Source organism: Alnus glutinosa, chromosome 9 (genome assembly GCF_958979055.1).
Source record: "Alnus glutinosa chromosome 9, dhAlnGlut1.1, whole genome shotgun sequence".
In the NCBI taxonomy this organism is placed as follows: Eukaryota; Viridiplantae; Streptophyta; class Magnoliopsida; order Fagales; family Betulaceae; genus Alnus; species Alnus glutinosa.
This window is the reverse complement of record NC_084894.1, coordinates 10,188,299-10,216,023: the sequence shown is the minus strand read 5'-3', so window position 1 is coordinate 10,216,023 and position 27,725 is coordinate 10,188,299. Positions and strand designations below refer to the sequence as shown.

The window sequence follows — 27,725 nt, the reverse complement described above, 5'->3', positions numbered from 1 at the left end:
AAACAAATGAAAAAAAAAACCAGTTTTTATTAAATTAAAAAACGAAAAAGAACAATTTTTTTTTAAAGAAAAAAAAAACGAAAAAACAAAAAATAACTGAAATTTATTTATTTATTTTAAAAAAATAAAACAAATGAAAAAAAAACCAGTTTTTATTTAATTAAAAAAACGAAAAAGAACAATTTTTTTTTTTTAAAAAAAAAGAAAAAAAGAAAAAAAAACTGAAAATTATTATTTAAAAAAATAATAAAAAACAGTTTTAATTTTTAATTTTTTTGTTGGAATAATTTTTTGTTATTTTATATTTTTTTAATAATTTTATGAAGGACATTTTTGTCATTAGGGGGACATTGACATTTTCTGATAGTTTAAGGGGGGAGATTGACACAATTGGTAGTTTGGGTGGTACATTGACAATGATATGGTAGTTTGAGGGGGTTATGTGTACTTTTCCCTAATTTTTTCTATTTTTAAAAAATCGTTACATGTCTTATGAATCTAAACGGTTAAAGACGCTCAGAAAAAAAAAAAAAATTAAAGAAAAGATTACCAAAAGGCAAGATACTATCCTTCAAAAAAATAAAAAAAATAAAAAAAAGGCAAGATCCTAGATTAGTGGGGGACCCAGCCGTCTCGTCTATCCAAACCGATAGTATACTGGACGCAACCCAAAACCCCAATCCAGTTGATAGATTTGTTCACGTCCGTTTACGGACCATCAGCGCGTGGTCGCGGCCCAAATCTGGGGGGAGACAGAAAGTGAAAGTGGAACGAGAAAGCGAGCGAGAGCACCCTCCACTATATAATCCCATCTCGCCACGAAAAGTTACCATTTTCGCGTGCCTCTTTTTTAATTTTTGGGTCGGAGAGAGAGAGAGAGAGAGAGTGTGAGAGATTGATTTTGTGGCAGAGAGCGGGAAGCAGAGGAGGGAAACAGCGCTCGAAGAGAGAGAGAGAGAGAGAGAGAGTGACAGAGAGACAATGGCGAGTGGCGAAGCGAACGCGGTGGAGAATCACGACGACGCCGTTTCGGTCGAGCTACCGGCTCCCCAGGGCTGGAGGAAGATGGTTCGCTCCCTGTTCTTTTCTTTCTCTCTTTCTCTTTGGTTTTCGTTTTGAATACTTGTTCTTAGCTCGTTTCCGTTCCGTGCCCTAATTTGCTTTCTCTTGCTCTTATACTCGAATTTGCGTGTTTGTTTTTTGTGTGTCCTTGTGCTTGCGCTGCTTTCTCTGTTGCGTTTAGGATTTGTTTTGTCGGAGCCTTTTTTTTTTTTTTGAAGTTTCGAAGCGAAATTGTGCGTGAGACAGTAGGTTTTTATGCTTCTAGCTGTTGTTATGAGCCTAAATGCCACGAATCTTCATGTTTCAACGCTACCTTCACAAGCATAGGAGTAGACGTGTGGGTGTCAGTTGTTAAAGAAATGGGCTAACTTTTTGAGCCACGAACTGGGTTAACTACTTCTGTAAGGGGTCAGTAAAAGTAGGTTAGTAAAAGTAGTGGGTTAGTTATCTTTATGCCAGTAGTGGTTAATTGAGTCAGTAGCTAAGTTAGTGGGCTTTTTAGTTATTTTACTTGTCTTTGTTGTATTTAAACCAGCATTTCAGATTAATGAAGTATCCAGAAAATTATATCAAGAATTTGTATCTCCTAGCCGTGAGTTAGAGAGAGTGGAGGTTTTGGCCCCTTCAAGTGCCAAATTATTATTTTTATTGCTTTTTATTTACAAATATTATTCTTCAAATAGTTAGGCTCATAACAAGTGGTATCAGACTATCGATCTTGCGACAATGGCGAAAAGTACACGGATCTCTGAGTTAGTAGAAGCAATGGTTATTCTCAGAGAAGACAATGCCTTTGATAACCCTTCTAGAGCTCTCACCAATCTTAAACAAACATCAACAGTCGAGAAGTATCGATTACAGTTTGGGGTACTATTCGAAGTACTATCCATTTGGATCCTCAAAAATTCGACTAATGAATTTTGGGTTAATACGTTTATTGGTGGACTCGAGGAGGAGATCATAGTACTGCTCACTATGTTGAAGCCAACCTCAATGCAAGCGGCATTTGGTTTTACACTATTGCACAAAGAGGAGGTGCTGCGAAGAAACCAAAACCCAAAAAAGTGTGATAAGATCCAAGAAATTGTAGAAGTGCTTGAAGAACGAAAAGAACAAGTCCAATCTCAAAAGGAAACAGCTCAAGAGCTAGAGCCAGTTTTTGCAGCCAATGAGCATTCAGTGGTCCAAAGCGAAGAACTTGTTGAAGAGTGCAGAGAAAAAATCTCGCAAATTGGAGAGACCAAGCTATTTATGGTGAGGGAAGAAGAGGCTAGCATACGGGAAAAAGAGGATCAAGTTGCCGAGAAGGGAGAGAGGAAGGTGCAACCAAGGTCTACGAGGGCTGAGACTAGGGAAGGAAAAGGAGTCGTATACCATGAAAAGAAGAGATAGACCACGGAGGAGACTTACAATTGTTGAAGCCAGTAGTAACAATGGTCAATGAAGGCAAAGCACAAATTCAATCTTCACCTTGTGGGCAAGGTGCTCTTAGGGGGTGGGGTGAACGTGGAGTTGAGATTAAAGATCACTTGGACTTCTTGGGTCCAAGGGATGAGAAAGCTGAAGAACCTAAAGCACCAAAATTAGGAGGTAAGCTTCTAGCATTATATACTATTGTTGATATAGCCTCCACAGACTATGACAAAACCAACAAAAGCAACAACAATTCTAAACAAGTAGAAGATGGTGACCCAGTGGCCAACCAACGCATCAAGAACACCAAAAGATTTGATGGTGACCCAGTTGCGCTCATGTGGCACATTATATATTTTACTTTAATGAGAATGTGGCTTGCTTTCATGGGGAGTGGGCTGGAGTTGGATGAGAAAAATATCACAGGGCCTCGAGAGTAGAGATCACATCAGGCAACATCAATTACGAAATATGGGCATGGCAGCAAAACTGAAACTTATTTGAGTGCATATCCTGCTACAAATCTTGGTGAAACAAATCTTTCGATCCCTAGAACAAAAGTAAGCCTCTCACCAGCATTTTCATCCAACAAGTATCCAAGCAAGCTTCTTGAGAAGTTTATGTTTTTGGAAAGGAAGGTATCTTCTACCTTGCAAGGTGGTGTCATGGAGAGACTATGTTTCTTCAACTGGATTTCGGTTGTGGGGCTCTTGGGTGGGTCTTTGTTTGTGTTGAAGGGCTTCGTTTAAGCTGGGGTACCAAGGCAACCCACAAGTTGCCACAAGAGACATTTATTAAGATGCGGAAAGACAACAGGAATAAGAAGGTGAAGCTATTTGAGGTAGAGAAGTCCACAATATGTGCTTTGGCTGGGTCTGATATGGAGGTCATGTTTGCTTTTTCAATGACAATGAGATTGTGATGAACGACTTTGATCGTGCTATGCTTGGTGAACATGTTAGTGAGACTTTGACTGGAACAAGGATTTGGGGAGATGTATAGACTCTAAGCAAGAGTGAGCTAGTCTTGAGCATTGCATGGGTCTTGGGAATAGGAAGTAATGATGTTGATGGTGATTTACGCAGCATTCAATGGACTGCCAGCTTGATGCGAGCGTGCACAATTTCTGAAGAGGACAAGGTGTACTACAAAACGTGTCCTTTACTTGCACATGAAGTGCTTCTTGCAGTGGTGGGTCATCGAGTACTGGGAAAAATGGACTCTCTTATGCTACTAAAGTCAAAGGGGTCTGCCAAGCCCCTTCCGGATGGGTCACAAAATGGCATTCAAAAGAATATCAAACTACCTTTTTCTATTTTTGAGAATATTTATTGGAAAGAGCTGGGACTTCTGTTACTTCATTGCGACACCGCCCGTGAGCTTTGGAGTTTTGTGTTTTCTTTGTTTGGAGTTGAATGGGTCATGCCACAATCGGTGATGGGTTTGTTGACTACTTGGGGTGCTTTTCGAGGGCATGGCCTAGCAAAAAATGTTTGGCGTTTAGTTCCTCACTGTGTTTTGTGGAGCATTTGGAGGGAGCGGAATGCGAGGCTTTTTGAAGATGTCGAGACGGTAATGGTGGTTTTAAGGAAGCGTCTTCTTAACACGTTATATCTATGGATAGCTCCCATTTTTGCCACCTAGGTGTTTCTACTTTTGTAGACTTTCTTAATTTATTAGTTGTTCCTCCTGTTTAGGGGCTCTCTTGTATACTTCCCGTGTATTAGGGTTGCGCCCCTCTGCGCTTTTTTATTGAATTTTAAATTACTTATCAAAAAAAAGAGCTGGGACTTCTCCCTTTTGTGTGGATTGCATTCTTTACACCAATATTCAATCTTTTGCAATTGAGTGTACTGACAGGAGAAGTTGGTGTTGGAAAAAGTTCAAGAGAGAAACAAGGCCTAGCTAATGCTAGAGCAAGACAAGATGACAGATTTATTGAAGATGGTGTTGATTATACTATTCCGAATATTATGGCTGAATGCTGGGGCAACATCATGGAAAAATATTTTGGGCTACCTAGAAGTTTTTCTAACCTTGTGGACAAGGTTCTTCAAAGAAGGAGGGTTTGTTATGAGCCTAAATGCCACATATCTTCATATTTCAACACTACCTTCATAAGCATAGGAGTAGATGTGTGGGTATCAATTGGTAAAGAAATGGGCTAACTTTGTGAGCCACGAACTGGGTTAACTACTTCTGTAATGGGTCAGTAAAAGTAGGTTAGTAATAAAAGTACTGGGTTTGTTATCTTCAAGCCAGTAGTGGTTAATTGAGTCAGTAGCTAAGTTAGTGGGCTGTTAGTTATTTTACTTGTCTTTGTTGTATTTAAACCAACATTTCAGATTAATGAAGTATCCAGAAAATTATATCAAGAATTTGTATCTCCTAGCCGTGAGTTAGAGAGCGTGGAGGTTTTGGCCCCTTCAAGTGCCAAATTATTATTTTTATTTACAACTATTATTCTTCAAATAGTTAGGCTCATAACAACTGTTCGTTCAGAATTGTAGTTTGCGCTATCCTTTTGATTCCTCGGGGCTTATTGAATTTTGTTTGTGATTGTTTTTGTTCTTAATAAATTTTTGTGGTTAGCATAAGTAATTTCAAATTAAGTGGCTTTGGACTATGCTTGATGTATGCAATGTTTGCTAATAATTTCTTTTTTGTGCTCCATAATCTTTTTCTGTTTTCTGTTTTATTTATTTATTTTTCTATTGATCTCTGGTCTGTTGTCATATGCTCCTCATTTGCTTTTGAGTAACGGTTAAGAACTGTTTCTTAAACGACATCCTTATAATGGTCTTCCCCCCAAAAATTATATTTTAGGATTTGTAGGTATTTTGGTGCTTTTCATTTTGATGATGCAGTTGATTGCACCATTAGACTCGGCCAATGGATGCTTGCAAGGAGTAAAACCAGTTGAAGACTTGTTGGGAATTGTCGGTGGGAGAACTCTCTTATGCTTAAGTTAGCAAATGTAAAAGATGGATTGTTTTGATGATGAGATCTAGAGTGTTCGTAGAAAGAATGGTTATGTGATTGTACATGAAATGGTTGCATGTCTTCTCTCTATGTTGGGCGTCCACTAACGGGGTACGACCCTGACCAAGCGTAGTGCCGAATTACGGCCTTGGTTAGTTGTGGCACCGAATTATAGCTATTCTCTACGCCTCACTCCTAGCATTCTTTAAGCACTTGTTGCGCTGAAACCGTAACTTTTGTGGTTTGATCGGGGCCCGTGGTTTGGGGTTGATCAACCAAGCCCAAATCGTGGGCTCCCGGGCTTGCATTCTCAACCTAGGCTGGTTGAGTGGGATATTTGGTATATTAGTTGCCCCCCCCCCTCCTCTTTTCCCATGTTCAACTTGCCACTTGGTCGGTGTTGGGAATTTTTTTTTGATAAGATAAATTCAAAAGCGCAAAGTGCGATCAAGTACACAGGGAGTATACAAGAACGACAACTAAGAAGAAGAAGAAAGCAGTACGAGGAAATCATTAAAACTAATCACTAAAGGGACAAGGAACGGAGCCGTCCAAGAGTACAAAGAACAAAAGAAAAAAGAAATGAACTCCTCAATGGTTCTTTCTTTGTCCACGAACTGTCTATCGTTATGTTCCCTCCATAAGCACCATAAGAGGCAACAAAGAACCATCTTTCACACAATCGCACTCCGAGAGTGGCCACCCGTCCACCAAGCGAATAAATCTACCACCCGACGAGGCGTAACCCAAGACAAACTGAAGCGACTAAAGATGGCATTCAATAGAATGCAAGCGACCTCACAATGGAGAAGAAGATGATCTACAAATTCCCCATTCTTTTTACACACACAACATCTATCAATCACAATGACTCGTCTCTTTTTGAGATTGTCTAGGGTAAGGATCTTAGCGCTGCCACCCAAGCGAAAGAGGCCACTTTCAAGGGAGCATTGGTCTGCCAAAAACTTTTCTAGGGGAAATGAATGGTCTCCTTGTGAGCAAGAGTCTGATAGAAAGATCTAACATCAAACTTCCCTTTGCGAGAAGGAGACCACCAAGGCTTGTCTTCTCCACCACGATCTAATCTGATGGAATACAAAAGGGTGAAGAAAGAAGCCAAGACATCCACCTCCCAATCATGGGCCGCTCGAAAGAATCTGACATCCCATTGAAAAGAATCGCTCTCCAAAATCAAATGAGCTACAGTAAGTGAATTCTTGTCGCAAGCTATGTCATGCAAACTTGGGAAATCTTCCTTGAGGGGCATCTCTCCGCACCACACATCATCTTAGAATCTGATCTTAGATCCATTTTCCAAAATAAGTCTGGTATGGCTTCTAAACAAACTCCACCCCTTCCTAATGTTCTTTTAAATCCCCACTCCGTGAGACCCAGGGGGGGTCTAAGGAACACCACCCAGCCCAAGTAGAATCGTACTTTGCATCCACAACTGATCTCTGCAAAGCCTCTCTCTCATGCACATAACTCCACAACCACTTCCCTAATAAAGTCTTATTGAAGATCCTCAAATTTCGGATACCCAAACCACCTTCTAAAATAGGGGAACAAACCGTGGACCAACTAACTAGGTGATATTTGAATTCTTCACCTATACCTCCCCATAAGAAATCTCAATGAAGCTTCTCTATACGACTGGCAACACTGGAAGAAATAGAGAAAAGAGAAAGGAAGTACGTGGGTAGATTAGATAAAGTACTCTTTATAAGGGTAACTCTACCACCTTTGACAGATAAATCCGCTTCCAACTAGCTAGCCTTAAAAGGGGCCCCCAACGGAAGACCAAGATACTTTAGAGGTAGAGAAGAAAGTCCACAACCCATGATGCCATCCAACTCATCCATATTATCCACATCACCCACAGGACCCAGCGTTGACTTGGGCAAATTGATCTTTAAACCTGAAACAGCTTCAAAAGACAAAAATAAAACTCGAAGAAAATGGAGATGATGAAGATTAGCCCCGCAAAAGACTAAAGTATTGTCGGCAAACAATAAGTGAGAAATATTAAACACCCGTTGCTACCAGAACCCACTGAGAAACCTGATAGAAAGCCCCTGTGAACAGAAATAGAGAACAACTTACTTAGGGCTTTCATCACAATGACAAACAAGAGAGGCGACAGAGGATCACCCTGTCTAAGTCCACGAGAGCTGCTGAAAAAACCAGAAGGGGTGCCATTCACCAAGACAGAGAAGCGTACTGAGGAAATACAATGCGCTATCCACGAACACCATCTCTCCCCAAAACCACATATTCTCATCATATACAATAAGAAGCTCCAGTTGACATGATCATATGCCTTCTCAATATCCAGCTTGCAAAGCAAACCCGGTTCGCCTGATTTAATACGACTATCCAAATACTCATTAGCAATAAGAACTGGATCAAGAATTTGCCTACCTTTCACAAAAGCATTTTGAGGTTTTGAGATTATCTTTTCCACAACCTTACTAAGTCTATTTGCAAGAACCTTTGCAATGATCTTGTAAACCCCGCTTACAAGACTAATAGGTCGAAAATCTTTAAGATTTACAGCCCCAGACTTCTCAACCACTTGGCCGTTTTGAGTTATGGCAGTTTTTGGTTTGAAGTTGTAGAGGTGCATTTATTGGGAGTGATGCTTGACAACTGTTATGAGTATTGTAGCGTCTTTGTTGCATGTTTGTCTGGCAACATAACCTTCAACAAAAGATGACTGCTATCAAACAACATAACATCCTGGGACCTAATTCTTTTGTGGTCGTGATCCCGATTGGACCCATGTTACTGATCTTTTGTCCTCCAACAAAAGATGGATAATCCGATTCTTCTTCATCTTCGGGACCTAGTTTGGGTTAGCAGGGTTTAGGGGGAGCCATCTCATAAGGGTGAGTCCATCATTGCTTCTTTGTATAATAGTTGATTGCTATGATTTTCTGTCAACCCGTCTTGTTATTATTATTTTTCTAGCTTTGTTTGAGCTTCCATTGGAAGACAACGCGATCGAACGGGTACTTTGGGTGTGCAAACATCCCATGAAGAAATACCCTGACTCAACGAACTGTGATAACATGATTGAGTAGCTCTTTGTCTTGGAGCTTGTTACGACCTTGCTTGCGTGTGTGTTGGTCGATTTGTTTTCTAACTTCTTTTCTTTGCTCTAGCTGAGATGGCCCAAAGATCAACAAGGCCTCCCATCTCTAAGTGGAGAGCCCAAGTCTTAGATTAGTAGGGTTACCGACGAGCAAGAGAGTGAAGGCTTCTCTTGTGTCTGCCAAATCCAAAGGTGACCGGGGGAGAATAGGTCCTGCCCGGGCCAAGCCCATTGAGGTGGCCCCATCGCCCTAGTAGTTCTCGTGCTGCATTTGTGTCAGTGTTTCAAGTGGTACCCCCTCCTCAACCAAACCAGGTGACCAATGACCAGCTTGATATCTTGCCTCCAATGGCAATGCCGTGTGATCCCTCCTAGGCAGGAGGGTGCAAGCCCTCAAGGACCCGTCGGTGGCCCTGGCGCTATTCAGGAATCTCTTCCTTAGAGATTCTTCGGAGGAGCTTCACGGGATGCCCTTTGAGACCTCTGTAAGATCTTTCATGATCAAGCTCAGGTAAGTGTTGTGGCCCCTTTGTCCTGAATTTCCTCTCTCCTATAGTGCTTCATTGACTCGGTTCTATAATTGTGCAGGCGGTGTCGGGTGTCGTAGCACTTTATTACGAGTAGAAAACAGTTGAGATCCATACGAGTGAGCTTTAGGCTGCGAATCAGGGTCTCGAAAAGGAGAACTTGTTCACTAAGAGCACACACGAGTCTTGCCTAGGCGAGTTGAATAGAGAGAAAGAGCGATACAAGGCCATAGCTCAGAGGTTCTTGCCTGAGCTTGAGGCCACCCAGGTCAAGGTAAAGGTCGAGAAGGCCAAGTCTGAGAGTTCAAAACTCTTTGGGGGAGAGTTGTAGGTTGAGAAGGACAAGTATGTAGCTCTAGAGGGCCTTTGGGAGGAATTAGAGGTTGAGAAGGCAGAGCTGGAATTAGAGGTTGAGAAGACCCAGTTCATAGAGGTTGAGGTGGTTCAAGTTGAGCTGGATTTAGAGAGGGCTAAGTTTGCCAGTCTAGAGGCTCTTCGACATGAGCTCTCGGCTTCTCGGGAAGAGTTTGGTGGCGAAAGGGGTAGGTCATCTACTTTGGAGGGCCAATCTTAAGGGCCAAGGCAACCAAGCAAGAGGGAATTGCTATGTGGTCGGGTTCGATGCCTTGAAGGTGAGGATCTAGGGGGATTATCTTGAGATTTATGTCTCATAGTACAACGTTAAGGATACTGTGGAGGATTTGGTGGAGGTTGAAGCCAACACGGACCTTGTCTCTCGTGAGGCTAATGAAGCTCAGGGTGAGTCCCCCTAATTGTAATTTGGGTCTTCCTTTCAGTTGTAATTGGGGTTATTTTGCCCCTAATTGAGAACAATTCTGTTTGCATTTTTTCTTTTTTTAAATGAAGTTTGTTTCTGGCCCTTGGGGGTTGTGTCATCTAGCAACATGAATGTCGCTTCAGTTTGTTAGTCGAGTTGAGTTTGGGTTTTGGTCATTCCCTATAGGAACTTTAAAGTAGACAAACAAATGTTGAAGTGAATGCACTTTTATTAAATTGTTAAAGATATAATACACATTGCATTTATAATACTTCTTGAGGTGCTTGGCATTCCACGGGTGAGGCAACACCTTTCTATCTAAGGTCTCGAGGCAGTTGGTTCCATGGTGGTTGGAGTTGATGACCCAGTAGGATCTTTCCGAATTTGATCCCAACTTGCCCTCGGTTGGGTTTTGGGTAGCCAGAGGGACCTTTCGCAAGATTACGTCTCCCACGGACCCGCGTTGAATCTCCTCAATCTCACTTTGGCATTGGGGTATTTTTCAAATCTCTGTTGGTACACCACCATCATCAACTAGATTTAGACTCATCCTTGGTTCTTCGAAGTTCTTGTCTTGGTCGTGATGGCTTGTGTGTTAACTGACAAGCCTGATCTCCACAGGGATGACTCCTTTGTTGTTGAAGGCTAGAGAAAAGCTAGTCTCTCCCGTTGAGGTCTAAGTAGTTAACTTGTACACCTACAAGATGTTGGGGAGCTCTTCTGCCCATAGGCCTTCAACCCCTTCAGTCAAGTATTGATTGTCTGGAGCAGAGTTTGATTTGTTACCTCGACCGCCCATTGACCTTTGGATGACTTGAGGAGGAGAAATGGTACCGGTGCTGAGCTATGAGCAGAAGTCTTTAAGCACTTGATTGTTGAATTGCTTCCTATTGTTAGTGACTAATGCTCGGGGAATGTTGAATTGGCAAACTATAGACTTCATAAAAAATTCTAGATGTGCTTCTCTATAATGTTCGCTGATACCTTGGCCTTTAACCATCTGGTAAAGTAGTCGATGGTTACCACCACAAATTTTACTTGACCTTTACCTTGAGGAAGAGGTCCCACAATGTCGGTCCCCCGCTGTGTGAATGGCCATTGTCCCGCGATCAGAGTCATCTCCTTGGGCGGGTGCCTTAAGATATTCAAGAACTTTTGGCATTTGTCGCATCTTTTGACCAAGTCTTGTGCATCCTTTTGCATACTTGGCTGGAAATATCCACCCAGAGGGCCTTGTAAGCCAATCATCTGATTCTAGAGTGGTTTCTAGATATCTCCTAATGGATTTCTCTTTAGCACATAATCAACTTCATAGGTCGAGAGGCATCGAAGGAGCAAAAGGCAAAACTTCTTCGGTATAGGACCCCATCTATCACGGTATACCTTGCTGCCTTGACTTTGACCTTCTTGGCTTTGTTTCTATCCTATGGCAGTTTCCCCTTTTTCAAATAATCAACAAGGGGCTGCACCCAAGTTATCCCCTAATCTGCTTGGTTAACCTTTTTCCCCTTTGAGCGCGCGATTGTTGGCTTCTTGAGGAACTCTACTCGTGAAGTCTTTTATAGTTGAGGGTCGAGGCTAGTCGGGATAACTGATCGCTCGGCAAATTCTGCTCTCTCGAGACCTATTGGTTCTTGAACTTCTTGAATGTGTCTTTCAATTCCTAGGCTTGGCCAAGTACCTCTTCATGGCCTCATACTCGTGCAATACCTGTCCAACCACCACCTTTGAGTCACTACGCATAGCCACAAGTTCGGCACCAAGCTCCTTGACTATGCTCAGTCCAGCTATTAATGCCTCGTACTCGGCCTCATTGTTTGTAGCCTTGAAATTGAATCACAAGGCATACTCGAGTTCCATCCGGTTTGGTGAGGTTAGGATGAGGTTGACACTAGTCGCTTGGTTGTTTTAGGAACCGTCGACATCGATGGCCCAGGTTTGTTCCTCGAGCATTTCTTGCTCACCTCTCGCCCCCCTCCACAAAGATTAAACTCAACTACAAAGTCAGGCATGACTTGTCCCTTTATTGCCATCCTCGAGTGGTAACTTGATGAACCATTGGATGATGTGCCTTGAGGTCTAGCTTTCCTCAAGGACTGATCGGTTGCGACTATTATAGTGTGAGCTTGGAAGTATGGTTGGAGTCTCCAAGCCGAGGCGACTAGGGCAAGGGCCAACTTCTCGATCCTTGGTTACATTTCCTTTACCCCTGGAGAGTTTAGCTAGTGTAGCTGGTGGTCTTATGGGATCAATGCCGAGCTGACCGTTGTGGGTGAAACGACCAAGTATAGGTATAAGCACTCCTCTATTTCCATGCGATTGAGTAGGGAGGGTTCTTGAGATAATCCTTCAATTCTTAGAAGGCCATTTCACAATCGACGGACCACTTAAATGCCTTCCTCAGTACTTTGTAGAATGTCAACCATTTATCTGTGGATTGAGAGATGAAGTAGTTCGGAGCAGCCACTTTGCTCGTTAGCCGCTGTAATTCATTGGTGTTGCGTGGAGACTACATCTCCATGGTAGCCGGTATCTTCTCGGAGAAACCATGACACCCAAAAACTTTTTGAAGGGCACCCCGAAGGCACACTTGGTGAGGTTCAACTCCATTAGGTACCTCAAGACCCCAAATGCCTCTTGAGGTTGGACAGGTGTTGTTATGCCTTCATGCTTTTGACCAACATTCATCCATGGACACTTTTACGTTTCTCCTGATTTGTTGCTTAAAAATGGCGTGCACCAGCCTTTGGTACATGGCCCTCGCATTCTTCAATCCGAAGGGCATAACCTTGTAATAGTATAGCCCCCGATTAGTGAGGAAGGACATCTTCTCTTGGTGGGCTCACTCATTCTAATTTGATTGTATCTTGCGAAGGCTTCCGTGAAGCTCTATAATTCATGTCCGACCATCGAATCTACAAGTAGGTCTTCTTAGTAAGGGAACGCTGTCCTTTGGTCAGACTTTATTTATGTTGGTGAAGTCCACATACATCCTCCATTTGCTGTTCGTCTTCTTAATCATGACTACATTGCCAGCCATCCGGGATAATGCGCTTCCCTTATAAACTGATCTTGTAAGAGCTTGTCGACCTCCTCTGCCATCTCTTGATTCCTCTAAAAGAAGGCTACCGTCCACCTTTTTGGTTGGACCGATTGGGTCATGGGGTGCACACTCAACTTGTGCACCATGATCTCGGGGTCAATGCTGGGCATGTTTTCATATGTCCAGGCGAACAAATCCCTGTTCCTTCGTAAGAAGTCCTGCACTTGTTCCCTTAGGTTCTCCCGGAGGAGGGAACCTACTCGGACTGTTTTGTTCGGCCTGCCTTCTTTTATGGCAACCTCGATTAGGCTCTTAGATGGTTCTTCTTGTTGGACTGTTCTTTCTTTTCTCACCTCAATCCCTGCCACCGTGAGGGTTTCTTTTGATGCACGACCTTTCAAAGAGGCCATGTTGCATTTTTGCGCGCTACCTAATCTCCTCTTGTTTCTCCTATGTCTCGCTCAATCGTGAACTTTATCTTCAAGTGCTAGGTGGAAGGGAGGACCTTCATTTAGTTCATTGTCGTTCCAACTATGATTGCATTGTAATTGAGGGGTAGTCTGCCACAAGGAAGTTGTCCATTGTGGTGACATGCTTGGAGTTGGTTCTTGTAGTGACTGGCAGGGTGATCGAGCCTACGAGATAAACTTTACCATATGTGAACTTGACCAATGGTGAGTTGCCCGGTTGTAGCCTTTCCCCCTAATCTTCATCTGCTTGGAAGTCGGCATATAGAGTGTGTTGGAGTAGCACTTGTTGCCCACCAAGATCCTTCGGGTTGGGTAGTTGGGGACCACCATCGTCACACTAGCGCATCATCATGGGGATGCTGTACTCCCATGCCATCCTCTTCAGTGAACATGAGGGGTTGTGCTTCTACTCTGGGGGTTTGTTCTACCGAGCAAACCTTCCCCGTTCGGCCTCTCCTTGCATAAGCCCCCCCATGAAGAGCAAGACTCATGACCCCCTGCGAAGCCTCGAACTATTGTCTTGATTTTTCTCAGCGGGTCGTGTTTGTGCCTAGCCTCGGGTTGGGGGTTCCTTCAGTTCCTTTTGGGTCGTGCCTGTTGTTGGTCGGCCACGAACCTCAGTAGCCTCTCGTGCTTAATCAATGTCTCAATCTGCTCCTTGAGAAGAAAACACTCATTTGTATTGTGCTCGCGGTTGTGGTGGAACTGGCAGTACTTGGTCCACGACCTCTTCTTTGCTAGCGTTTTTAGGTTCCCCATTTTAGCCCACGTTTGTTCTTTGATCCGCATCAACACCTGCTTGATAGGAATGTTGAGCGGTGTGTAATGGGCGAACCTGCCACTAAGTGTTGCCGACCTCCTCAGCTGAGGTTCAGGCCACTCATCGGCCCGCCTAGACTTCTTGAGTTGGGCCTTGTAGATTTAGACTCTATTATTTTTGCTTAGTTGGCTACTCTCCCCTAGGCCTTGCCCCTTTTAGGCGCTCGTGGTGTCTTTCACATTCATGTGCTTTTGAGCTTTGGGCATGAACTTTGTCACGTTGGTCGGTAGATTCTTGGTGAGGGAGAACATGAATATGGACGACTGCAAATCTCCCATAAGGGCCGTCAAGACCACTTTTTCATCCGCGTTGTCTACCAACAACACCTCCTGATTGAACCGAGACATGTAGTGTTTATGGGATTTGTCGCTATTTTGATTGATGTTCTAGAGGTACATCGCCAACCTCCTATACCTCTGTCCCTGTATAAAGTGCCCCACAATTTGCTTGCTCAGCTCGGTGAAAGAGCTGATCGATCCTGGTTTTGGCTTGTTGAACCATCTTCGAGATGATCCCTTTAGTGTCGCTCACGACCGTCAAGGTTTTTCTGTTCAGGGCCTCCATAACTTTGTCCAGCTTGATCACATTTTCTCAAGCTGTTGGTCTACGTGGCTACTCGCTTTTGAATCCTCCGTGCGCCTCGCTCTTGAGTTTCTCTCTAGGGATTGGTGTTGGTTTCTCACCACGTGGTCCCCCATCTGGATTTTTGCCTCAGGACCAACTTCCTCGCCATCTCGACGTTGTGGTGGCTCTAGATTGTGCCGATGGGAGGGTCTTTGGGCAAAGAGTTGTTGCATCAATAATTGGTTTTGGTGCAAGAGTTGATTCTTGTTCTGAGCAAGATTCTGCATTTGGGTCTCTAGTGCGGAGATCTGTTGGCCCTGGGAATTCTGAGGCAGATTCTTATGAGTTTCCTAGGTCATGGTGGTGGGTTGACGGGTTGTGGTGTCTGCGGTGACTCCTAGCATCCATTGATCTAGTTTGCACCATACAATCTTTTGTCTAAGGAAGTTAAAAAAAGTTCCCACATACGACACCAATTGATGTTGTAGTCGATCGCATAGTCAGATTCAGCCAACAGATGCCTGCAAGGAGTAAAAGCAATTGGAGACTTGCCGGGGGTTGCCAGTTGGGGAACTCTTTGATGCTTAAGTTTGACAAAGGTAAAAGATGTATTGCTCTGAGGATGAGAGTTAGAGTGTTCATAGAAAGAATGGTAATGTGATCGTACCTGAAATGATCGCATGTCCTCTCATTATGTGGGGGCGTCCACTAATGGGCTACAACCTTTGCCAGGTGTTGTCTGCTGATGGGGTACAACCATGACCAAGTGCAATACCAAATTATAGCTCACTGGTAGGTTATGGTTGTAATTTGATGTTACGTCGGATTCTATACTCATTGGTAGTTAGGACGAAGGGTAGCTATTGTCTGCCCATCACTCCTAGCATTCTTTAAGCAACTATTGCATTGGCACGTTAGCTTCCGTGGTTTGATTGGGGCTTGTGGTTTGGACTTAATTGATCCGGCCCAAATCATGAGCTCTTAAGCCGCATTCTTGACCTGGGCTGGCCAAGTGGATATCTGGTATCTCACATTTGCTTATTTTGAGTTGTATTAGGTCATAGCTCGCTAAGAGAAGTGTTAGTCACATGATTTTTTTTCAATTATTTAAGTGAAAGAAATAGATGGAAGTTCGGCTCATATTGATTCTGTTTCTATTTGGGGACAGGTTAATATGGATTTATCTTGTTTGAAAGTTGTGGAATTTTATAGGGAATAGTGTGTATTAATACTATTTAGTATATGTCTCATTTATGTGCGCTAATTGTTTTAGAAAGATGTGTCTTTCTCTGTGGGTCTTCATTATGTTTTTCCTAGTTGTTTCCTTGAATAACCTTTGTGCTTTTATGATGGTACTTAAGCAATAGGTTCTAGAAATTTTGATGTGGGCAGAGCACCCTCATTGTCTTCATGAAGTGCTGCTTTAGTACCTCTTAAATTGATTAATTTTTCCTTTTAAATGGAAGTATTCATGAAAAGATTCGGTGTTAAATTTCCTGTTACTTATTTAAAATCCAGGCCTGGAACCCCATCTTTGGTAATTTTTCCTGGTGGAACTTGAACTTTGTGCTATGAGAACTTCTGGTTAGGCAGAAGAATTTGCTCCCCTGTACCATTGAATAAGAGTCGACTCTCTTATACTTGATACTTGTTATTTAATAATTCTTGTAATTAATGACTTTAAAGAAATCAACTTCCCTTTATGCTGTATAATTGATAGTTCTAATACTTCATAATTAATATTGTTTCATAAAATTTCCTTAAGACTATTAATTATAAGAATAAAAAAATTATACTTGTTTTTGAATAAACTGTAAGCTAATAAATTTAAGGGTTAACGTTGTACGGTTTGAAACAATCTCCTAGACCTTGGGTTGAGAGGTTTTCCCGAGTTATGTAGAGATTTGTTTATAAACAAAGTCGAGTTGATCTTACACTTTTTATCAAGTATTCTTCTCAAGTAAAGGCAACGACTCTTATTGTGTATGTAAACGATATTGTATTGACAATATTGTGTATGTAGATGATATTGTATTGACAAGAAATGCTGAGGAGGAGGTATGAAGGTGATTGTTTTTTTGGCTAATGAGTTTGAAATAAAAGACTTGTGCAGTTTGAAGTATTTTCTAGGCATTGAGTACTGAAGTTGAGACATGGTATATTTATTTCCATCGAAAGTATGTCCTTGATCTTCTCAAGGAAACATGGATGCTCGGATGTAAAGCCATTGATAATCTAGTGAAAATGAATGTTGAGTTTAGTGAAAGTAGTGAATCCTTTGGTGGAAAAAGGTTGATATCAACAATTGGTTGGCATATTGATTTAGTTGTTTCATACCCGCCCAAGCATTGTCTATGTTGTTAGTGTAGTAAATTGTCTATGTTCCTCCTGTTTAGGGGCTCTCTTGTATACTTCCCGTGTATTAGGGTTGCGCCCCTCTGCGCTTTTTTATTGAATTTTAAATTACTTATCAAAAAAAAAAAAAGAGTAAGCTAGTTTATGCATTTTCCATGCGAGTCTCATATGGAGGCGTCTACCAATTTCTTTGCTACTAAAAGTCCTCCCCTGATAAGTGTTTGTTGTTTTTGTGACATGATCACTTGAATGTAGAAGCTTTACATAGATGCAAATTGGGCTGGGTCGATTATGGATTGATGGTCCATGTCAGAATATTGCACATTTGTGGAAGGTAATTTGATTATTTGGCGTAGTTAAAATAGTCGGTGGTTGCTAGATCCAGTACATAAGTTGAAAGAACTTGGGTGTGATTCTAAAGATTCCATGAGATTGTATTGTCATAATAAAGCTGTAATGAACAATACTTACAATTCAATCCAACATAATCGAACAAAACATGTTAAGATTGACAAGCATTTTACTAAAGAAAAACTACGTGCCGGTCTGATATGTACGCAATTTGTGAAGATAGGAGAATAACTTGCAAATATCCCGACAAAAAGAGTATCAAGTGGAGCTTTTCATAGAATCTTAAGCAAGTTGGGCATGCGGAATATCTTTGCCTCGGCTTGAGGGGGAGTGTTGATATGTTCTTTTATGGTTACATTATTATTATAATATTGGAGGGCATTTATGTACTTGTATTATGTGAGTTTATTATAAATAACATATGAACAAGAAGAGAACCCTAATTTTTCATGTTCTCTTTTCATACAAATTGTCTCTCTTTTGTTCTTTCTCTCTTTTCTTGTTATACTATTTAAATTATGGTAATGCTTGTGCAAATCATACTTCAGTAGTGGCCCACTTGGAGTTTTCTGGTGGCTCCATTAAGTGGAACGTAAGCTTTGCTAGAGCGGCTCATGATTGTGAGATGGATGTCTTTTCATCGTACTTCAAATTGTTGTATTAGATGGGATGGTGAAAACAAGCTTTGGTGGTCTTCCTCCAGAAAACGGTTCGTTGTTAGCTCCTTCTACAGTGTCCTTGCTTGTAATGATTACCCTTCTTTCCTTTGGAAAAGTATTTGACGGGATGAACCTTAGAGAGTGGCCTTCTTTGCTTGGCTGGCGGTCCTAGGGAAGATCCTTACCATGGATAACCTTAGGAAGCGGCATATCATTGTGGTCGATAGATGTTGTATGTGCAAGAGGAGTGGGGAGTTTGTGGACCATCTTCTCCTCCATTGTGAGGTTGTTTGCGCCTTATGGGGATACATTTTTTAGTCGGTTTGGGCTCTCTTTGGTGATCCCTAGTAGAGTAGCTGGCTTATTTGCTTGTTGGTGGACTGGTGATAGCACTAAGAGTGCTGCTGTGTGGAAGATGGTGCATTCTTGCCTCTTGTGATATCTTTTGAGGTAAAGAAATGACAGAAGTTTCAAGGACTGCGAGAGAATGTTGGTAGAACTTGAGTCGTTTTTCTTTTTTACTCTTTATCTTTGGACAACTGTGTTTGTAAACTAATTGAAAGACATAGAATGATTAACACTGAAACTCCACTTCGGGTGGGAGTCAAAAGCTCAGTACATTCAAGATAAGGTTCAAGCTATCGTGCTTAGAGAGAACTTATTTAATACATGACCCTGAGCAGTTACGGACTAACACACTAACACCACTAACATTGACACGTAGACATGAAAGACACCCACTTCAACACTGCCTTTCATTAACCATACGCACAATGCCCCCATCCCATGCAACCACTTTTAATGACATGTCCCCATTGCTAAAACTCCCTCCTATGATGGTTCATATACCCCTATATTTCGGTCTCCATAAACAGAGCATAACAAAGCCCACGTTCTCCCATCAACCTCCAGATTTCTGGGATTCTACTTATTCTTCGGGACCTATCACATCTCCTTGGTTGGAAGTATAATAATAGGAAGATGCTTGATGTACAAATTATTCTTTTGCTATTGGTGCATTTTTATACAATTGCTTTTTTTTTTTCTTTGTTTTTTCTATTGGGAGGTTATTTAATTTTATTTATGCACTCCTCCATGACATCTTAGGTAAATTTTGTTAAAAGTTTTTGGTGATGGCTCCTTTTGCAAATGTTTAGGTCAATTTCAAAGAATTGCAACCTCAATCCTTGAGGCTTTGACTGGATAGTGCAAATTTCTGCATCATCTGATAACTTTCTTGTTGGCTTGACTTGGTTTGTTTGTTTTCATTGTAGTAATGGAGCCTTTTTTCTTTTTCATTTATGGGGCATGTAAACTTGTTAACCATTCGAAGCTTCCTTGAAATTTGGACAATTTTTAGTTTTAGTTCAATTGTCATTTTTATGCGTCTTGTTGGTGGGTCACTCTTTAACTTACCGCGGTGTTGGTTGCCTATTTGGCGTTGTTGGCCCTACTTAATTACTTTGGGAGGGTGATGACTGACATGGCTTTTATGTTTCCTCTCAATAAGGGGGGGAAAATCCCTCAAATATTAGAGGGATGTAGCATGTGACTTGTCTGATTCTGATAAATTTGAAATGCAAAAGTGACTTTGATACTGTGGATCATTTAGGTATTCTTTTGATTGTAAGTATCTTTTCCTGCACTTGCAGTTCAATCCAAGGAAAAGCGGGACACCAAGGAGGAATGAGGTAGTTTTTGTTTCGCCTACTGGTACAGAGATAAAGACCAAAAGACAACTAGAGCAGTATCTCAAGTCTCACCCTGGAGGCCCTTCTACTTCTGAATTTGACTGGAGCACAGGTTCCTGTGTGTGTGTGTGTGTGTGTGTGTGTGTGTGTTTATGACTGACATGCATGAGTGCACGTGTGTTTTGTTGAACAAAGGCTTCTAACAAAGTAAAAACCTCTGCAATTTCTGTACAAGCAGGTGGAACTCCAAGGCGTTCTTCAAGAATAAGTCAGAAATCAAAAGCAACAGAAATGCCAGAAAGTGAACCTCCTAAGAAAAAGCAAAATAAAACAAGCTCAAAGAAGGGAGAAGAAGAAGAGAAGGATGATACTTATGGAGAAGGTGAGGCTGAAGAAAAAGAAGATGCTGCAGTTGGGGAAGAAACCAAAGCAAGTGAGGAAGTGGAGCTAAAAGATAAAGAGGATGTAGGGGAAAAGGACGCTGAACCTACAACCGAGGAAAAAGTCGATGAAATGGATTTTGATAAAATAGAGAATAAGGAGGCTGCTGTTGAGACAACTTCTGATGCAAGGGAAGAAGAGGTCATGAAGAATAACTCACTGCCAACTCCAGGGTTAGAGGAAAATAAGGAGGAAGCTGTGAAACAGCAGAAAGAGCCTGAAGCTTCCCTTAAACCTGATAATAATCAGGAAGCTGCTAACAAGACTACTGATGATGCAAAGGAAGAAGAGATTAAGAGTGACTTGCTGCCGACACCAGCTACCAAGGAGAATAAAGAGGAAGCTGGTAAGCTGCCCTTAGAGGCAAATTCTGAAGCAGATGGGAAGGCTAAAAATGAGTCTGAGGCCTCTGCTAAGAATTTGATCATTAATAACGACAATGTTAAGGAGAGCGTGGACGAGTCGGTGCCCGCGGATAACCATTCAGTGGGTTGCGAGAAGACATCGCATGAGCCCAAGGCATCTCAAGTTAACTGTTGAAAATCTGCTTTGTTGGGCTTGTACTCTCTCAATCATGAATTATCTTCCCAATTTGTCTTTGTTTTACCAGTTAGCGTATTTTACTGATGATGTTATTTCTGCTGCAATTAACTTTACATTAGGGACCCATACAGCGATCAGGTGGTGTCGATTTGCTGTTTCTGCAGCATCGTCATTGCGTTCGATTGCGTTAGATCGATCTTTTATACTTGTATTTCCAACTCAGAGCGCCCGACTCGGACATTTGGTACTCAAAACTTAGTAGTAGTTCTCTTTTGTAATCTCAGCTTTGTACTAATAAACTTGCTAATGTTGAATAAGAGATGAGTACTTTTCCATAACTCAATCCTCAGGGTCCGTGAACATTATTGGTTCAGAAATTAGCCTTGGGGGATAATCGATTTTCAAGAGCCTTGGGAGCAAGACAACCTTTGGCCGAAGCAGACAATCAGGACCGTAGATAATGTCATTGAGCCCATCCAATTGATGTTGCAGGCTCGTACGTAGGATCATAGCTTTATCAAGTTCCTTAAGCTACACTCTGGAAGCATGAGATAAACTTGGGATTTATTTCATTTACTCTTGTTTTTAGAAGAATTAATCAATTATTTACCAAAAAAAAAAAAGAAAATAAAAAAGTAGCAGCCGTAGACTGCCGAATGATCTCCTTTCCGTTGAGGAGAAATTAACAGACCACTTTGTACAAATGGAAACACCAAAATGATCATGTTGAAAGATCATGTTTTTCTTAATCCATGGAGAACGTCAAAGTAGGATTGAAACAAGATCTCTGGATTTATCAAAATTGGCACAATACTTTCTTAATCGTTAGTTAAATGAAATTTTGGATGCATTGATCAAGATGATTAACAAAAACTTGGGATTCATTCCTATGTTAGGGTTGTGTATTTCTAACAAAAATTCTTGTCAAAAAATTTGACAAGAATATTTTTGATGTTGACCATTGACTTTTGAGCTCAAGTAATAGAAGGCAGGCAGGCAATATTTGATGGTTGAGATACATATAATTTGTATGAGGCAGATAAGATACACTAGGATGTTTGGAAGGTAGGCAATACAATTTTAATTTATTTTGTCTGAGAATAAACATAAAATATTAACAAAGACTGGATATCCAATTCTAAATGCCAAATGGAACACACCATGTGCTATATTCATTCAAGTAGCAGACACCAGAGATCCAAAGCTGATTTTGAAACTGAAGCTAATGCAAGCCAAAACTTGATTGTTATCATTCTCCATCGTCATCTTCAGAGTGTAAGACCCCTGTCAATACCACAAACAATCAGCTATGAAAATTACAGTGAAAATTATCATTAGAGGAACATGTTATAGAAATTTCCAAATTTTCTATAACACTATGAGGGGATGAGTAAAGTGAGACACCCTGAATGCGTTAAAACGAAAAAGAATGAAAGAAAAGAGAAGACAACAAAAGTTAATAAGATATTCACCAAACAGAGCAATTGCTAAACAAACTGAAATGGATTAATTATTCATGTGCAATGAAGATAGACAGCCATGGGAAGGATAATAGCTTTAGAAGGATAAAAAGCAACATAATATGATAACCAAATTGCCATATAATACAGGATTGCCAAAATGATAGGGTAGCCAACTGCCTAGATTGAGAACCAAATTGTTTGAGACGGACCTTGAAATAGCATGAAAAATGGAAAGAAAAAGAAAAGAAAAGAAAAGAAATTTTGATTTTTCATGCTAATCTCAGAAAGGCAATGAGAACTACATTGTTGGTGACTGCCAATGATAACAGGTCCTTATATAATTACTAGTCAAGCCTTAATGCGATACAGAGTCTCCAAAATATACAAAACAAAGAACAATACAGAGCTTCCAGAACTAGTTATGTGTCCCCTGCAGTGTTGAAACAGATTTAAGAAATAAAATTGAAATTCACCAACTGAAGAGCCAGATTTTGAGAGAAAAAAACCAGAATTACTTTACAAAACAAAGACAAATGTTAAAATAAAGCATCGCTAGAGGTTGAGAAGTACATCAGAGGTTCCCCTTTTCAGAATAAGATATTTAGCAGCAGATTAAATGAAGATGCAGAAAAACTAGACCACAAAGGTAAGCAACTAATGATCAAGAAAGAAATGGATTTATACTCAGGAAGAGACATGTTGTGAGTGTGTGGCGGAGGGGAAAGAGGTCCACTTCAGGCTTTGAGAAGAGAAGTTAACATGCTTAGACACAATTTAAAATCAGGCTGCAGATTAACTAAATGCTGGGAGGAACTGAACCACAAGAGGCAGAAAACTCTCGGGCAGAGAAAATATGAGTTGGGGATAAATCTCAACAACATTAAGACAATTGCTATAAGAGGCAGACACGAATATGATATTTGTTATACTACAGCTGCAATGATGCTTCCAACTAATCATGACAGCTATAGAATAACAGGTATATCTTCAACATTATCTCATTGCAGAAACATCTGCAAAGTAACATTGACCATGATAATTAACAAAACAAATTTCATAAGAGGAAACAAAAGGATACCATAGTTAGACAAAGACATGCCTGTACACCATCATCTAAAACAGGCAACAAGCTGACTCCTTCTGAATGCTGCCTATTCCCCCCTCAATAAATGAAAAACTTAAAGAGCAGCACAGAAAAACATGATGCATGAATAGCAATGGAAAATCCATGGAAATATATCCTGAAGGTAAGGGATGATGAGAAAAGAAATACCAAGAGCTTTAAGACCACATAATGACAGAACACAAAATACACTTTAGTCAAAACAAGGCAAATGTAAAGTTTCTAAATGTATCCAACTTTACAAAGCACCGAGAAATAGATACTAATTATGTTTATCACACTTTCCAATTCTCTATTTTTTTTTTATTTTTTTTTCATTATACTCTTTTCTTTTCTTTCTTCCCAATAACCACTTTCAGTGTCATAGCTAAACGCCTACATGGCAAGCTGGTAGACCTACATTCACAATTCATTGTTCCTATGATAATCAGCAAATAACAACACCATGTTTAAGTTACTGTACATTAAGAATTTTTTTATGTTCAACTTAAATGTCAATACATAAGGTAAAAAATCTAAATTTAGCAAAGTGAGACTTACAGGTGGGGTGTATCCAGGTAAAGTTTGGGTGTGAGAGAGGACAAAGTTGCCTGCTGCAATAGGACAGGATGTCTCGTCTGAAAGCTCAATCTTTTCTGTATGGACGTGCAACCCAAAGTAAGAAACCTCAATGACCACTTTCCCACCATCGATGGCTTGATCTGCACATGAAAGATACAGGGTAAGAAAATGCCAAGAAAAAAACAAACGTCCAGGGGCACATACATTAACTAACGTATGGGAAAGAGTAAACATGTAATGGACTAAAAGGTTAAAAAGAATAAGAAATATTCAGCGAGTGCATGGGACATTGATACTGTAGCAAAACTACTTGATGAACTAGGTGGCCAATTCAGAATGAGAAATATTAGACAATTTTTTTTTTTTTGAGTGATGGTCCAAGGGAAGGGCATATGGAGATTCGAACCAGTATCTCCAAGTACAATTGTGAGTCTATGGATACTCAACCCAAGCCCCAAAAGATGTAAATCATACCTATCAAAAGTCAACAAGCATTAAAAACGGTAGTTTTTACACTCTTTTGTGAGCCCTTAATCTGATTTATGTTGCCTTCTCCATCTGAGCATTGCTCAAAGCACGCGTTGCATTGTCTAAGTCCACTTATATCAATGTTGACCTAAGTAAAGGACTTCCCTAAATCAACAAATTAAATCACGTGAACACAGGATTGCCAAAAAAACACACAAGGCACCATTTGACCCGCTGTTTTGGGTGTATACACAATGTTTAAGCTTGACATAATTTAATTAAGCACATATCATGTATCAAGCGGGCACACAATCCTCACTGCTTTGTGCAGATTAAGCACAAACACATATTGGACAAAATAAGTCAAGAAAAACACCAAGAATCAAAGAAATTACCAGTTGAAGCCGAGATGTTAAAGGTGGCTGCCTTGCCTGACACCACTGGGTAGGGCGATATCTCAACATCCCGCACCTTCACAGCATAGTTACCTTTCTTATCTGCATCATTTCACAAAATTCCTTAACCCAAAAAACGAAAAAGAAAAAAGTAACATTAACTAGCCTATACTCTACACCCAGCTACAATTCAGAAAATAAACATAAAAAAAGGTAACAAATTTAGGGGCACAGTCACACAGCACCAAACCCTTTATGAAATAAGAATCAAAGATTTCAATTTTCCGATCCTGATGATTGATAAGATGGTAGCCAAGAAAAGTAGAAAACTGACCGCAGTATTTGACATCCCTGGCATGAGTGGAAGGTACAAGAACCAAACATACGGCAACAAAGAAAAGCACGAGGGTGAGCTTCAACTGAGCCACTGCTTCCATGGATTGCTTGCTTTCTGGGGTTTCTCTTTTCTTTCCTTTGGAGTGTTTGGGACTCTTTAGTTTTTTAACGATCAAGGGTAATGCAGTGGCGTGTGGAGGATTGGGTGTCACTGTGAGGAGTATGTCTTCATGGATGTGCGCCAGAAAATTGACACGCAAGCAGACAAACTAACGTTCTCACTACCCCAACTGTGAAAGAGACTTCCAATCATTCGGTTTTTTTTTTTTTTTTTTTTTTTTTAAAAAAAAAATTATATATATATATTTTCTTTTTTATTTCATAAATTATGGGTAAGTGGATTCAAGAAAATCTTCAAATGATCGGATGTTTATCGGGATGAAAGTTTGAATTTGGAAATGAAAATCTTTAATTTTATTAATATTAGCTGCATTGAGACCGATCGATATCCTGATGGGGCTGAGTCAGTCTATGACTCACGCCCAACTAGAATAGCTAGCTTTAGTTTCTCTTCTTTTGTTTATTTTTTTTTGGATTTCTTAAGAATGTTAAGATTTTTTTTTTTTTCCTAATAACTATGGGACTTCTATGTTTTTCGGTTTTCTTAGTAATTATAGAATTTATTTTATTTCTTTTTGGTTGAAAGGTTTTTAGTAACTTTAGAATTAATGGATTTGTAGCCTATACAAAGGCTTGTATTAAATAATTGAGATTATGAGTTTGGTATTGAGTGATTTTTTAATTAAAAAAAATTCTTCTTTATCGTTCCTTATGGGAGTGTTCAAAGATTCAAGAGAAACTTTTATTTATTTATTTAAATTTTTAGAAATGTTATTTTTCCTTCTTCTTTCTAACTCAGGTCTCTATCTATTATTTTTTTTAAAAAAAATATTTTATTGAATGTGAGCCCTACAGATTCATTAATAAATTTTAAAAAAAGTTAATCAAGAGAGGAACAAGAGTCAAAAAGAATAACATATCTCTTTTATTTTTTTTTATCACTTTTTCACTATTTCACGGACTTTTGGCAAATCAAAATCTTTTCAAGTTCAAACATTTCTCATATATAAAAGGCATTAAACACTACACCAAAATTCCTTTCATAATAGTTACTGTATCTTGATTATCTTTATAAATTTAACAATCTTAAGTAATGTATTTAATCGAAAAATATCCAATAGACTATATATGCATCCAGATTAATTCTGCAAATGTGATAATACTATTTTTTTTAAGGAAATTCATCGAACCTTTCATTCAAAACTTAATGGCAAACATTTTGTTTAGTTAATATAATCTCACAATAAAACTAGAAAAATCTTTCATCCAAACTTGGTCCGTTGAAAGCTGAATAGTTATCTTGGCAAGATTATGATTTGCATAGTTTGCTTATCTTTTAGTTTGTCTCGCTTGCCAACTTTGCAAATTATCCAGAAAATAAATTCTTGTGTCTTCTATTAGTTGACCAAATTTATTCCAAGTTTGTCATTTACCATTCAAACACCACTGTCTTTAGTGCCACTAAAGCCTCTGGAAGAACACATGATTGCTAACATGAAACATTCAAGCTTTGACTATTATGCCAATGTCCACTATCTTTTAACCTTTATCTATTACTGCATCCCAGATTACTTTTACGATGGGGCTTTCCACACTTATGGCAAAGAGCCCTATGCTACCACTTGCTCTTCTTGCCTTCCTGGCCCCTTCTCAAGCTTTCCGAAATTCATCAAGATAATTTATTGCTGCTTTGACTAGTTGCGAAGTGTTAAAATATTTATCCTTCGTATCGTTATTTTTCTTATTAGGTTTATTACCTTTCAAGGATTATTTCCTTCCTAATGTATTCTAGAGTTAGTCTAGGGTTTCTTGTCTACTACTCATAGCCTCTCTATAAATAGAGGCCTCTTGTAATAATACAATATTAACACCACTTCAATACAATATAGTTCATTATTCTCTTCCACTCTTTCATATATTTCTCCATTCTATTTAACATGGTATCAGAATCACTTTCTTGTGGCCTTCAATAAAAGTCATTGACGTTTCTAGGCATCCTTCATGTGTTCTACGACTGTCTCATAATTCCAGTTGTCCACATGCCGCCTCTCGCTTTTAAAATTGTTGTCAGTCTCTTCCACGCCTTCATCGCAACCACATCTAGAAAAACAATCCCAGAATTAGGTTTGCAAGGTCCAAATCTTATGATCTGGGGAAGATCCACTGCCGATGACAGCCGCACGTGCCTCCATGTGCCCCTCAAGCACACTGCTCTTACTGTCACGAGCCTCCATACTCGGCCAATGGCCTCAGTGATAGCACCAATTGACATATCAGGAGACGCGCATTCCAGAGCCATCGAGATCACTGTCATCAAACTTCTGACGCACCGCGCACAGCTTCGAGCCTTTTGGCCCACGCACCACCATGTCTCAGCCAATCACATTTGTGGCCTTGCCAATTGGTAAATCTAGCACCATAGATTCTAGATCAGCCTCGATCTCTGCCATCGAACCTTCCACGCGC

General features: G+C 40.3%; 2 protein-coding genes across 2 annotated transcripts; one reads left to right on the top strand and one right to left on the bottom strand.

The window, feature by feature from the left end:
* Positions 1-729: 729 nt before the first annotated feature.
* Positions 730-21,136, top strand: LOC133877972 (methyl-CpG-binding domain-containing protein 11-like). Its single transcript, XM_062316439.1, has 3 exons — positions 730-1,068; positions 19,771-19,921; positions 20,048-21,136. Exons 1-3 carry the CDS (start codon positions 982-984, stop codon positions 20,788-20,790), a joined length of 981 nt encoding a protein of 326 aa, XP_062172423.1. The 5' UTR covers positions 730-981; the 3' UTR covers positions 20,791-21,136.
* Positions 21,137-21,795: 659 nt separating this feature from the next.
* LOC133877826 (uncharacterized) lies at positions 21,796-25,350 on the bottom strand. Its single transcript, XM_062316251.1, has 4 exons — positions 25,138-25,350; positions 24,804-24,905; positions 23,920-24,080; positions 21,796-22,077 (listed from the first exon to the last, which is right to left on the bottom strand). The coding sequence occupies exons 1-4, from the start codon at positions 25,238-25,240 to the stop codon at positions 21,970-21,972; spliced, it is 474 nt and encodes a 157-aa protein (XP_062172235.1). The 5' UTR covers positions 25,241-25,350; the 3' UTR covers positions 21,796-21,969.
* Positions 25,351-27,725: the final 2,375 nt, after the last annotated feature.